Below are 15,419 nucleotides of genomic sequence, written 5' to 3' on the forward strand. Positions count from 1 at the left end.
TTTTCTAAAAGCAAGTGTTTTGCACCCTGCTTGGGAGAAGGTGTGTAGCTTAAGCCCTGTGACAAAGAACTATTGGACACAATGGGACCAGTTGAAGCTTGAACATGGTATTCTTGTCCGGAGATGGGAAACTGCAGATGGGAAAGTGACTACCTGGCAAACAGTTATACCGAGAATGTTATGGGAAATTGTGCTGCGTCAATTCCATGATAGTTTAACAGGAGGAAATTATAGAGTTAAGAAGACATTGAGTCACCTACGGCAGAGATTTTAATGGATAGGTATGAGATAAGATGTGGAAGAATGGTGCAGGACCTGCAGTACATGTTGTGTTAAAAGGGGACCCAAGCATAAGGGATGTGCTCCAATGAAGTTATATCAAACTCGTGCTGGAAACAAGTACATTTGTGTGGTGATGGATTATTTCACTAAGTGGCCTGTGGCATATACAATACCAAATCAGGAAGCTACAAATGTAGCTTCGGCTATTAGTGATTTCTTTTTCAGGTTTGGTATGCCATACAAACTGCATTCTGATCAAGGCCGTAAGTTTGAATCAGCTGTGTTCCATAAATGCTGCAAGTTGTTTGGCAAACGAAAGACCAGGACAACACCACTTCACCCACGGTCTGAGGGGATGGTAGAAAAGTACAATTGGACACTGGGACAGGAATTGACAAAGTTTTGTAATAGTCGCCAAAATGACTGGGATGTCTTACTCCCTTCACTGTTGATGGCCTATAGAACAGCAGATCATGAAGCCGCTGGATATACTACAGCAAAGCTAATGTTTGGTCAGGTACTTTGGATGCCAGTGGACCTGATAACAGGATGCCCACCTTACGAAGAGTTGCCTGAAAATGTGCCAGAGTTCGTAAAAGTGTTATCTGAAAGGATGAATGATATTCATCATCAAGTGCGATTGAACTTAAAAACGTCTGCTGATTCCCTGAAGCTATGTTATGATAAGAAATCTACTGAAGTCAGCTTTGTACCAAGAGACGAGATGTGGTTGTATAATCCCAGGAAGACCAAAGGGAAGGCCCATATGACATTGTGGATCATCTCTCAGAAGTGACTTTACGAATAAAATGTGGTTGATGAGGTAAGCCATAGGTGGTGCATGCCAACAGGCTTTGGCGTTATCATGGTCTAGGACATTTCAGTTGGAACAAAATGAACAACATAACAAGTGACGCTGCTGAAGACGTGTCACCTGAAAAAGCCACAGTTGAAGAAGAAACTCGACCCAGTTTTGAGAAGGAAAACAGTGAAGCCGTTAATGAAGTTACTACCATTGATGTGACTGCTACCGATAATGGGACATTTCCTGATGGAGCAGAAGAATCCCACGTAAAGCGGAAGCCAATAAGACGGAGACCAGTACAAAAGAAGAAACGTCTTGTAAAATTAAGAGACTATGTTGTATTTTAATTTTGTGTTTGTAAATTCTATACATTTAATTAAGCTATTGTTAATAATCTGTTGGTTTAATGTAAGTGGCTATTGTTCGGGACAAACAATACTAAGGAAGAGGCAGTGTTATGACAGCGGAAGTCACATGACGCTGCTAGCACATGTGTGACTGAGTTTCATGAATTATCTGGGAAGCTTGAGTGTGATCAAGATGCCTCTTTGTTAGTATATCAGCCTGGCAGAGAAAAGCTGAGGAATAGTTAAGTGAACAGTAGTCATGGTGAGTTTCGGGTAATTTACGATTCTGTTTTGAGTTAGTGTGTGTTTTGCACTCGTAGAGAGCGAAGTTATCAAGATTGTGAATCGCTGTGATTTATAGCATGTATTATAAAAGTTGTTAAGTTTAAAGTGATGAGAAACATACTGACTGTAGAATTACTGTGTACTAAAAGTTTGTATCAAGAAAGAATAAACTGATTTAATCAAGAAAGGACTTGTATCGCTGAAGTTCCTCAGAAAGAATTTTTACTGGAAATTTACAAACAAGCAGATACATAACAATACCTACATTGATCAGTAATAAAAATATACCTAGTGATGAGCATAATTAATTATTTGTACTATTTAAACTGTCTCACTTATAATGATTAGAATGCATGGTTTCATGTACCCTTGCTGTTAACAATATTTTTGGCCATAAACCCAATAATGTCTCAAGGTTTGATTAGCCCAGGAGACTTAGGGTAGTCCTAAATCTGTATACTAAGCTAACAATGCAGAATAATTGATTTAATAAAAGGAAAATTAGTACAGTGTAGAATAATCATTAGAATGAAATTATAAAAATAAAGTAAGAACTACCACACTGTGGTGAAAATTATACTTGATTCATAGAGCTTAGTATATTTACATTAATCTTAGATCTGTAAACTAAGCTAACAGTAAATATTCCCTGAAAAGTTAATGTTGATGGGATTTAGACCCAAACTTTCTGGAAGACCTTGTTTATTCAGATCCATCGTTTATCATATTTCTAGTTCCCTGAGATCCAGACAGATTCAGTGCCTTTTCAACTGCTGTAGCTCAGCTCTAGATGTTTAGTGTATTGAAGTGAGTAGATTAAGTTTTGTCTGGGTTGTACATCTGGATTTTTGTAGTACTCTTGTGACATGCTATTGGTAATTTATGATTCTGTTCATCAGTTTTATCTGTTATTTAGTACCACATTAGACCATTTCTAGAGATCACTTACACTTATAATATCTTCATTAGGTGTTTTTGTGGATGCATGGAACATCTTCAGAAATTACTGTGTTCAAAATGTTTATGTTTGCCATATACTGTAAATCATGGATTCCCAAACTTTCTCGATACAACACCCCCTTCTCAGAACGTTCTGCGTTGTGGCTAAGCCCACCACCTAATGATACTTAATACCTTAACAGTATTGTGTGTTTTATGTATTTACTATAGCCCTTCTGACACATTCTTGTGGCCCAAGTTTGGAAACTCTGCTCTAATGGGCCAGCATTGGTGTCTTAAAGGAGATTACTGTTAGGTCCTGACTCTATGCAGCTACATTTGATCACAGATACTATTATTGCAAGACTGATTCTGTGGTGAAAATAGTTTTTAATCACTCTCAGAATCTCACTCTTGGCTCAATTGTTTAAAATTGTGAACTGCAATCTGCTGCTATTTTTATTTTATGTTTCCAAAGCATCTGGTTAGGTCCTTATACAGTATCTTATATAAATAAGTTAGAGACACACATTTCAAAGATGTGTATTTATCTATCCTTTTCTTACCTCATTTTAATTTACTGCCAAAACTATCAGTTATGTGTTTACTATATTTTGAGGGTGATGAATCTTGCTTTATGATAGTTTTTTGAGCAAAATAAGATTGCCTCATACGAGTAGATCTATTCCACATATGGAGATCACTTTCTCTGGAATCATTCATTATGTTCCTGAATACTAACTTTCTTTTGGCGTTTGGTTCCTTATGTTGCAAGAGAATATATGTATTTGTATGCCTTTCCTTCCGTATGACTTAGAAGCATTCTTCTCAAAGTTTGGGACTCCAGATATCTTACTGATGATATTATAATGTCCATTTCAGATATGAGTCTCTTTCTTATTCCAGCTTTGTGTGTATGAGAATGTTTTGCTCTTCCATTTGGGACCATTTTCCATGGTAATTACACTCCTCCATTTTCTACCTACACAGTTGTGCCTGCTTCTTCTTTCTAATTGGCTTTTGTGAAGTCTTTGTCTTACATCTCCAGTTTGTCCTGTTAAGTAATTATTCATATATTGGTGTTGTCTTCATTTTTTTGTATTATGTGACACATCTAAGCTCTGATTTTTCACTTTCCAAATTTTATAACATAAAAACTAGGTTGCTGCAGTTTCCAACCAATTAGACTACAGATAGGCACAAGAAAAAATCTGAAATTTGAACTTTCTTGTTTATCTATTTGCTGAGATACCAATAAATTTGTCAAACCCACCAGAGAAGCCATTCTCCCCGCTCTCCTTAACTTTGGAGATTGTTTGCTAATCACCTTTACTTAGTTGTTGGACATGTTTATGATGAATAGAAGGAGAAGATTTCCTGCAAAATAAATCTTAAAAGCTGTTGTATAGTTTTCTATCATAAACTATTAATCAGCAAAATTAATTGGTTTGTGGTGGTCATATTTTTCTGCTCCGGAAAATAAAGAAATTTTTTTATCCTATTTATAGCTTTCTTAAAAACTGGATGAATTATATTACTTTTGGGACATTCTGTTCTAGTAAATGATATATATGAATTGTGTTTTGGACACTTAAGTTTGTGAGGCTGAATGAGAATTAATGGAGAATGTTTTCAATTTTTACATGAATACAAACAAGCTTAAATAGGTATTAGTATTACAAATCTTCACTTTTATTTACATATTTTATTTAATTCTTAGTTTAGTATAAAAAACATAACAAAGACATTATAATTTGATGAGCTTGAGCATGTGTGTAACATGACACCTCACACAATTGTGTTCTGTTTTTATAAAAGGTACATGAAACAAATAACTGACAGTTATTGTGATTTTATGTTTTTTGACATGAGGGTAACTACTCCAGTTGGTGCAAGGTACAGCAATAAAGCCATAAAATTAAAAACATAACTGTTGATGAAAATTTCAGGTGATTTTGAACTTTCTGATGAAAACTGGAGTCAGTTCAGAGGAAAAAATGTATTATATATTTTATTTCATGCTTTTAAACTTTTAATTTTACTGTGCTTCTGTGTCTGTGGCTTGTGTATAAGTATACGTGTAGTGACCGTAAGGTGATGTACATTCGCAAAACAAAATACTACTTAAAAACTAGAGTCTCTGAATACTTAGGAGTATCTAATAGGGCCAGCCATCCATTACTTAAACCCGGCCACCCAGCTATTTTTTCATATGCTGAAACCATAGGTCACAACATTTCATGTAACGATTTTTCTAATATTATTACCTCAGGAGCTTCAGGTCTTGAACTCTGCAGGAAAAACTTATTCATAGCAAAAGACCACACAGTTCATAAAGACTTCCAAACATCATTAGACCTAAAATTGTTGTATGTAATTTCGTTTAGCACATAGCCATTTGTTAAGAATAGTTATAATTATAACTCGATGTCTCATGCATTGTAATTTTGATACTTTCCTAACATATTCTATAATCTGTATTTCCTGCCATCTATTGTTTTATAAGTATTTTAATTAAGTTAATTATTGCAGCCAATATAGCAATTGTTAATAAGTATAATTATAATAGCTTTTCCAGATTTCACTGAAGATGAAATAAGTGTATTCTAAAACATTTGAAGCTTTTGTAAAAAAGTTTTTGTCTTATCAACCGCCTTCATCTTTACAAATAGTTTTTGTTTTCCCCATCATGAATCCATTGCCAGTGTTTCTTTCTCAAGTTGATGCATCCCTGCAAGTTTTTTCATAGAAGCATAATGATGAACTTCTGAATAGATTCTGCTGAGTGTGTTTTACTTCAATAGATGATGTAGGAATAGAACACAAAAAATTATAGTGATTTTGCAGTTTATATGGTTAAAAATATTTATCCTAATTTAGAATGGCTTTTCTTTCATTTAATAGTATGAATTAATTAGTTCATATTTTAACATAAGGTACTCTAATAATTACATAATTTATCTGGTCCTAGTTATTCGGACATTTAGTATAAAGCATTTGGCTAGAGGGAAGCTTTGTACTATTGTATGACACATTCTGTCCTGGTACTTATTGAATAGGGTACTAATTACACACAGAAATAAAACAATAATAGCAAACGATAAAACAGATAATGCACATATGTGATATTCCACTGTTTAAAAATTTATAGGTATTTAGAAACAAGTATGGTACTTGAAAAGTAGTAGTAACATCATTGTGTTAGCTTAAATATTGCACAAACAGAAACTGTCAAAGATCCTTTTACATATTTAGTGCATTCTTACTGCTCTGAATTATCTTCTGTAATAAAATGAATTGTTAATTATCAATCTTAAACTTTTTGGGTAAGAGAATAGAAACATAATTTGTTTATAATGCATATTTGATTGTTTCTTAGTTGTGATTTGTGTAGTAACCTTTTCTCCTACTACCTAGGACTGCTGATGATTGGACAGGTGTTTTATGAATCTGTGTGATATTCTCATTTATTTACTACTAAGCTTATACATGATTGTAGATTTTTCATTAATTTTCTGATACGATACCTTACCTCCACTCACATAATAGCTTTTCTTGAATTGTAACACTCTCCTAGCATAGCTGACTTCATATGTACTGTAGATCACTATCGTCACTTCTTGATTTGGCATTACTATGTGCAGTCATGTTCAGTTTTTACTCTTTACTTAGATTTCTCATGTGCACATTCATTTCATTCCAATGTGTTTTGACAAGTCTTAGTTTGTTGTCATTTATTTGCTGTTTCATTAGTATTTATGAAATATTTTTATTTTTTCATTTCTACATAATGAACTCTCACTTTATTGTTAGTACAACAACTTCTGTTATGGATCTGGTGACTACTGATCCATCATCACTTACCAATTCTGTGGCTTTGAGCTTCACACTTTCTGCATGATGAGTTGGAAACTATTTTGTGGCTTGCTATTTCTCTAGAACCTTAGCCAGATCTTCCATTTCTGAGGGAATCTGGTCATAACGTAAGTGGATTTGGACAGCCTTTTCTATGTTGTACCATGCTACCCCTCTGGATTTCCACAATCCCTTTTTAACTGTTTTGGACATGATATTGTCTCTTAACCCTGTGTCTTATGATTTCTCCCCCTCCCCATCTTAATTCTGCACCATCATCAAATTATTTGGTTTTCCCCTTCTCCTGATATTCATGCACATGCCGAACAATTTCTTGTCAAATTACATTTGGGTGGCAGCATGCCTCAACCCCTACATTTGTGTGACTCCTATGCCTTTGCTTATCATAGGTCAGAATTTCCATTTTTAGATTCTCAGACTTTGGAAACTCTAATTCAGGCGAGGGGTTCCTACTAAGGTTTTCTGAGGCTATCCACCATTCCCCTGAAGGGGTTTTGGTGGATACATGTACTTTTCTCATTTCTAGTTTACACGCTTATATTCCTTTATACATGGCTCCTTTGTTGTTAGGATCTCCTTGGCAGGGATACTCTCTTGTCTCATGTGTGTCTACTTGCTTCTTATTTACAGGACCTCCATCTGGCCCCTTTTTATGATAGTCTGTTTTTGGGGTTCTTCCTGATACTTTGGAATCTCTGGTAGAGGCTACAGGTCAACATTCCTTCTTTTCTTCTCTTGTTTCACATTTTTCTGAAACAACCTTTCCTACCCCCTGTTCCCATGTCTCATTCCCCTGCATTTCTGTAGTTGGTCTATATGCAACGGTTTCTTACCTTCCTGACCTAGTATTTTATACTTTTTCAATTTCTTTACTTGGCTCTTTGACAATGGTTTATCAGTTTCTACAGTTGTGGGCTGTAGGGTGGTTTTGTCTAATACCTTTCATTTCTCCTTCTTTTGTTGCCCTTTTTCCTCTTCTATCCTTTCTCTTCTATTTCACTCCTTTCACCTGATTCATCTGCCTCATCTGATTCTTCCACATGATTGGAATCTCAGTGTGGTCCTTCATGCCCTTTTCCTTCCTCCCTTTGGCCACTTTGTCATTGTACCACCTCTCCCTTAAGATGTATTTCTTACTCCTTTTTGTATGTGGATGTCATAGGTCAAATATTATTGTTATCAACATCTCGCATATCTTCTATCACCATACCTTTTTTTTTTTTCCTTTATCTAGATCATAGTTTTTTTCACAAGACATTAGTGGTACGTGAAGGAGACATCACCTTCACTCCTATTACCCTCCCCTCCCATTTGCATTCCAGTTCTGATTTTGACAGTCTTCATTGTCCTGTTTGTGCTCTGCATTGTTATTTTGCCTGCACTGCTTCCTTCTGTGGATCCCATTCCCATCTTTTTATACTATGAAATACTTCTTGTAACTGTGATCTTTCTCCTGTCACCCTTACTGGATGGATTCACCAACTTATTCATCTTGCTTATGTGTCATTATCCAAAAATTCTTGTTGCATTTTCCAAGTCGTCTCCCACCAGATATGTGATCTCACCTTTTCCTTGGCTGCCCACTTCTGTCATCCATTAGAAGACATTGTGAAGGCTAGCATGTGGACCACAACTCGCATATTTATAGCCCAGTACCTTATCATTTGGCTGTCTCCTTATCTGGCTATCATTTGCCACCCATTGCCATTCTCCATATGTCATTTTGATTCTGTAAGGATAGGTTTTGTTTTACCTCTTCCCTTTCCAGTGGCCCTTTCTCCTTTCCTATATCCCTCTCTGTGGCAGTGGTGCCTGTCCAGGTATACTTAAATGTAAATCCATACCATATGACTACAGGTCTATAATGCTTACTGATGAGGTGGGTTATTCCACGAGACCTCTGAAGGTTGCCTTGTGGTATCTTGCTTCATAAATACAGTCCAAACCAGATCTCACCAACTTGTGGAATATCATGAGTAAAGCAGAGGTGGGATTGCTGTCTATCCCTCTGGTCCTAGTTGAATACACTGGGACCAGCCTGCTTTTCAAAATAGAGTTTTGTGGTTATCCATTGCACTGTCTTACAGTATTATATTCCTCTAGACTCCATACTGCATTGCCCCCTCCTCTCCCAGTGGAGAATAATAGTTTTTGCCACTTACCAGTTCCTAACCACTGGGGTGGTGGACCTTGGAGGCTTCCTCCTGATTGTGACTGATTCTACTCAGTCAAGAGTAGGGTGGTGGTGGTGTTCTATTGGGATAGATGGTGAGTACTGTCCTACTATGGATCAGAAGAAAAAGTCCCTATGCTGCCTGGTTTTGGACTGGACAAATCCACCACATGCAGCTCATCTCCATCCTACCACCAATTGGGTCTTTGTTCGTACAAAGTCTGGTGTTGGATCAATACAAGACCAGCCAACATAAGTCCTCACACGTGGTTGGTAGGGAAGTTCCTCCTACTGTGGACTGGGTGATAAATCTTGACTGGCTTAACCCATCATGTTTTATGCTTCTTTCTATCATTCCCTGGATATTGGGTTTCCGGGAAGCCTTTTGTTGGTTGTGTACTAGATATGCACACATGTACCCTGCCTGGGTTTTCAGAATGGAAGTTGTTTTTCTCTTCCTGATATTGGGGTGAAGATGGCTGGGACCCTCCTCCTACCATGGAATGGAAGATAAATACCTGATATCGCCCGGTTTTAAATCAGAGTTGACCCACCAAATAAGGTCTAATGTGCCTCAGCCACTCTACATCATCTGGCATGTCTAGTTAAATATTGGACATACACCTTTGCCACCCAATTTAGTGGGACGTACCTTTACAACAGGCAAAGAGTATACCTGATGCAGATGAGGTGCGGTCTCCCAAAGGTGTGACCCTTTACATTAGGGTATCACACTGTATGGGCTCTCTCTTTGGGTGCTCCTCTTGGTAACTTTTACAATGGTCCCTTTACCATTTTAGTGTGAAATTCTAGCTGTTATGTGTGAAAAGATAAGGTATCATATAGGAAACTAACATGTTCCCACACAGAAAATGAATTTCTGATACATACTTACCTCTTTCACACTTCCCACCAATTCTTCCCATTTTTGGTGCATCTTTTGTGCCTAATCTCGAAGTGATGATAGTACTCGTCAGTATAGAAACGAGTAAGTTGTTCTAGGAGTGTTTATCGCACTCCTGTTGGTGCAGGGTTGTCACATGCTTATTTGCTTGCTACTGTTAAGCTATTCCATGGGAAATTATATGAGGATAGGTGGAAACATCAAGGCTTGTGGTGAGAAAAAATTGCACATCTAAAGGGCAGCACTAGTTGAGAATAGCTATTATGCGAGAGGTGTGTATCAGAAATATACTCTTAGTGTAGGAAAATGTTAACATTTGGGGTCAGTTTTGTGAATAGTAGAAAGGTTCAGTGCTGTCAAGTCACCATGAATACAATGGTAACTTTCCATTCACACGACCGCATTGCTATGGCCTGGTTAACTGTCAGAAAAAGGCTACTAATTCTCTCATCTCTGTTGGTAGTACTCATTTGTAGGTCAAGTTTCAGGTTAAAAATTCTAAACCTCTCACCACTTCTAACTTTGTTTCTTTGATCAAAAAACAAATGTCAAACTTCATCCATTTTGGACCATATTTAGAGGTTGCTCATTGAGGTCAAAATTCTAGATTGCAGTGGCCTAGTATTGTATGTACTATGTGATATATAAAAAAAGCATTTGTTGTGTATTATTAATAATTTACTTAAAGTATATTATTATTTTGTGGCACTTACAATAGTAGAATTACATAATTATTCAGCTGTTCTTAGGTTTTAACTGATATTATTTCAAGAAGGATGAAAGAAAAACAGTAAATGATGGTAGTCTAATTATTCTAAAGTCAAATAAATGCTTTTCACAAAGAGTCAAACTTGTATATTATGTATTCTAAGGCAAAACATTTAATTTTTAGGCATTTATACAAGCTTGAAATACAAAATTGTGGATATTTATATATAATATATATATTAATTTTTTCATACAAAGATGAAAGTAAGCTTTAGTGTGTGTAAGCTTTAACATTACAAATATATAATAAATAATATGTTACTTTTCTTTATAGACAAAGGCATACATATGAAGTGGATGTTTATTATTTGGTTATTGGTACCTATGGTTATTCAGGGGCAACAAGATCTCATAGCACAAGAAGAGAGAGGGCATTCTAATGGAAGTATGATAATGCCTCAAAGTAATATGTAAGTGTTGAAATATATTCTGAAAAATTCATCTTTTATGGGTATAATTTCCCCAGTATTTTAACGTAGTATAAGTTCACATAATAAAAATAATAACTAATGATAATCATAAGTAATCACAACATTGAATTCAGTTGCAATTTTATGACCTGATAGTTTTAATGTGGTACTTCTGTGGTGGGATGAACAATTTAATATCAAAATTTAAAGCACACTTAGCTTAGATCTCTCCCCACTTATTGTCATCCAAAGATAAGAATATCACATCCATATATTCTAGTTCTTTAGATAACTATTAAGTAAACTTCTATCAAAACAGTTAATTTCTTACATGAACATCTGATTATCCAGTATCCTAAAATTTCTACTAAACTTACTTTTATGATCCCTGAATTTTTTGTAATGTTAATTTTATGTAAGCTCCACAAAAGCTTCAATAATAAACTTACAGTATTCATATACAGTGTATATTATCTTGCATTAACTTTCTTATTATGACTTTTTATCAGACTGATATGTAATTGATATTTAATAGAACACATGAAAAGTTGTATACATAGACCTATTAGTGCATGCATTGCGTGGTTAAGTCAGCTGTGCATAACATAAGCATTTACTCTGTTAATCTGGTGGTTTTATTGACAGTTTGTCACAAGTGTAAGCTTATTAATATTTTATTTTATACAATAGTCATGTCACATCCTTTACCTCATATTAAAATTTAAGATTTTAATTGTAAGTGTAATATAACTGTATATTTTGTGTCAATTTCTCAAATGTTTAATTACTATAAATGTTAGTTTTTAAAAAGAAAATATATAACAGTGACAAATTCCAATATGATTGCTTACCTCTTCTCAAAGTTACAGCTATTCATGATTTGATTGCCCTCTAGTGTGCAAATTTTCACTTGCCAATAGTCTTGAAACTCCTACCTAATTCCACATGTAAACCATGCAGTTCAACTACATTTAAGCATGCAAATTAGCATGCCACAACCCTCCATCAAAAGGAGTGTGAAACACCCTCGTATTGCAGCTGACTCCCTCTATGTAGTTGAACCCAATCTTCACTTCTCAATTTGGCATGACAGTGTTTAGACCTTGTGCCCGATTTCACACATTTTTTTCTTTAGTGCATTTTGAAAATATTCAAATTGTGATTTTTGCATTTCAAAGTATTGTTTATAATTCACTAACGAGTTGGATTTCTTTATTTTATTGTGAATTCTGTTTCTCACTCACTTACCGGTATTCAGTCAATATTTATTAATTCATAATTTAAAATTAAGACTACAATGGCTACTGACTGTACTGGCATTCAACAATCTGTGACAACAGGTGCGATGTTATCAGCCATAGTTTGTTGTGAGATGGCTTCTTTCAGGCAGGCCTAGGGATCTTCTGATCTACAAGCAATTCTGCCATTACCTGAGGACTTAGATCAGGACGCTGCAGATTTGGACCCCCCCCCCTCCTCTTCCTTTACTGTGTAGGCACGTTCTCAGTCTGTTGAAGCACCTAGACCTCAGTCACCATTTTTAGACTTGATATCCCATGTATGTTGTGTTTTGTTTTGTCATTTGATCCCTCCCCTTCCTTATTAACTGCAGCATCTAGTTCTGAGTTTTGTTTTCTCCCCCTTTGTGGGATATTGGGCTCCATGCCAATTGTTTTTCAGGTCAATTACATGCAGGTGTTAGTATTCTGTGCCCCTACATACTGCAGAGACTCGTGTATTTGCATATCATTGTTCAGCAAACTCATAGGTCATTCTAGTTTTGTCAGAAGGACTCTCCCTCCTTTCTGCCTTATCCTCTGTCCCAGTTCCTTCCCCCCTAAAGATCCAGTTTCCTGCCAGCACCTCACAGAAGTGGTTCAAGACCTTCTCATCAATGGTACAATCAAACAGGTTTCTCCTTTACTTCCAGGATTCTGTTCCTCACTTTTGTCATTTCCAAAGAAGGCGGGTATGTGAATCCTGTTTTTGATCTCTCCCATTGGAGTTACTGCCTTAATGTGCCTCGGTCACCATGGAATCCTACCTGTTTCTCAGATGGGCCTTTCCTCCAGTGCTTTGGATGATGAGATTCAATGTGTCTGATGCTTATCTTCACATCCTTATTGCTTGGGCTTCATGTCGTTATTTATGTTTTGTCCATGAGTATCACATTTATCATTTTCAAGGTCTTCCTTTTGAGCTGACATTTACACTTTATGCTTTCTGTTAAGTGGTTCAGTCATTTGCTTGATTCCTATATTTTTGTGGACTCAATTTCCATCTTTACATGAATGACTGGCTTCTCTTGACTCCATCCTTTGCAGAATCCTCCTCACTCACCTAACTTCTTCTCAGAGAAGCTGCTCAGGTGGGTTGGTTTATCAAGTTGGAGAAGTCCGTTATCCACCCCACTCAGTATCTTGTTCATATGGGGGTTGTTTTTCAACTCACATCTCAGTTGAGCCCATCCTTCTTCTCTTTGTTTGTGATCCATGGAGTTTTTAGTTCAGAGGGCACTATCAGCACCTTCTCTCCCCGCATGAAAGGTTCTCCAACTTTTGGGGACTTGGGCATCACTGGAGGCTCTTATCCTTCTGGGCCATGCCCATCTGCTTTCCTTGCAGTGGATACTACAAGATGAATGGCACCTCATCATGGACCCTCTTCATTTAAAGATATCCTTTCTTGCTTCCTGTCAGTCCAACTTCCTTTGTTGGTTAGACAGGGAGAACATGACAGTGGGGATACCTATTTCTCTTCCTTGTCCAGATATCCACTTATTCACAAATGCCTCACTGTCGGCATGGTATGCATGCTGCAATACACAAAAGATCTTGGACCATTCATCTCAGAAGGAGTTAGGTCCTTGCTGTTTTTTGGGTGATGGTTCATTTTCTGCACTTACATCTTACATTGCACTATAGATCTTCTATTCTGGGCTCACAGCCATCAAATTCGTATGATGGCTTGTCACATACCAGATGCCCTCAATCTTGTTGCGGATCGTTTGTCCTGTCCCGACATGATCCTACCCACAAAGTAGTCTCTTGACTCCAGATATTCTGATGGCCGTGTTCTCAGATTCTCCCCAACTGGATGCATTTGACACTCATTTGAATACCTAATTTTCTCTCTTTTGGTCTCCAGTTCTACATCATTTGCCTGTGGATGTGTTCAAGCAAGATTGGAAGGACCTTTTCCTTTATACATACTCTCCCATCCATCTTCTCCCCCAAGTAATTTCTCTCATCCAATCTACTTCGTGTGAGGTCCTTCTTGTGGCTCTTTTCTGACTTGATCAGCCATGGTTTTTGACCCTGTCCCTTCTACAGGAATAACCTCCATTACCTTTCCCTTTCTCCCAGTGCTTTCTTTGGCAACCTATCTCAGGGGTGATTCTGGCATGGCTTTTTTCCAGTCTCTTGCAAGGGTTCAGGACTATCCACACGTGCAGTGCCCTTGTTGTCTCACACTGTCCATTCTTCATCTATGTCTGTGTATCAACGTAAGTGGAGAATATTCCATCATTGGTCTACTAGCTTGGATTCTCCCCTTCATCAGGTACATGATTTTTTACTTGATTGTTTGATAATGGTCTGCCCTTTTCAACCATTGCAGGTAATATGGCATATACCTTTCATTTTCCCATTTTTGCCTTGTGTTATTTCCATTCCTTTCATATTCCATATTTACTTCCAGTCTGGTCAATCATCTCCTGTGTCAGGTATGTGCTTTATGGTGTTGTGTATCATGCACAGCACCCTTATGTGGCTCTCACTCTTATTTGATTATCCATTGGAATCCATCCATTGCTTTTGATATTTCTCCTATCACCCTTACCAGTTGGATTTGTCAGGTTATTCATATTGCATATTCCTCCCTTTCTCCTGAATCTTGTCAAATGTTCTGTGTGGTTGCTCATTTCCATCCTCTTTTGGAGGATATTACCCAGGCTGGCATGTGGACTACTCCCCACACTTTTGAGTTGCACTACTTACACCATTTGGCAATTTCCTGCTCAACTGGATATCATCTTCTCCCTATAGCCATTCTCCATATATCGGTACAACTCTGACTGGGTAAGTTATTTTATTTCAATTCTCCATATTTTTTTCAGGTACCTCTTACATGTTATGGATCCTGCTCTGAAGTGAGTGGTGCCTGTCCAGGTTTACTGATATCCAAAATCCGCATCATAAGAACTTTAAGGTTTATTGCCCTCACTGTTGAGATGGAGTGTTCCACAAGACCGCTTGCAAGTTTTTTCTTTTGCATATTGCATCATAAATATATTTGTACCTGACCATACACTCATGGACTAACATGAGTAAAGAAGAAAGGGATTGCTGTCCATCTCTAACATTCCTTAGATTGCTGAATCAGGAATGGTCTACTTTTCAAAATAGGGTTTCATGGTCACCCATTGTACTTTCTCTGGTGATGCATTTCTCCAGACTCTCCAACGAGTTTTTTTCCCTAGCCGCTGAGGTGGTGGATCATGGAGGAATCCTCCTGAGCATGCACAATTCCACTCAGTCAAGAGTAGGGTGGTGGTGTTCTGCCTGTGTAGAAGGCTTGATTATCCCCATGCTGTGGGTCTGATGTTTTATTCCGGATGCCGCTGGTTTGG

General features: G+C 37.1%; 1 protein-coding gene across 3 annotated transcripts in view; it reads left to right on the forward strand.

Annotated features, from left to right (window-relative positions):
* Window positions 1-15,419, forward strand: part of LOC106467371 (sodium/hydrogen exchanger 8-like) — a 158,889-nt gene that overhangs the window by 17,283 nt on the left and 126,187 nt on the right. For 2 of the 3 annotated variants that reach the window (XM_022395538.1, XM_022395537.1), the window contains exon 2: window positions 10,654-10,789. In XM_022395538.1, the coding sequence (XP_022251246.1) occupies window positions 10,654-10,789 (136 nt within the window). Of the gene's footprint in view, window positions 1-2,453; window positions 2,527-10,653; window positions 10,790-15,419 lie in introns of all 3 variants that reach the window. The other variant, XM_022395539.1, reaches the window with a different exon arrangement.

The sequence above is a fragment of the Limulus polyphemus genome, unplaced genomic scaffold, assembly GCF_000517525.1.
Source record: "Limulus polyphemus unplaced genomic scaffold, Limulus_polyphemus-2.1.2 Scaffold2589, whole genome shotgun sequence".
Classification (NCBI taxonomy): Eukaryota; Metazoa; Arthropoda; class Merostomata; order Xiphosura; family Limulidae; genus Limulus; species Limulus polyphemus.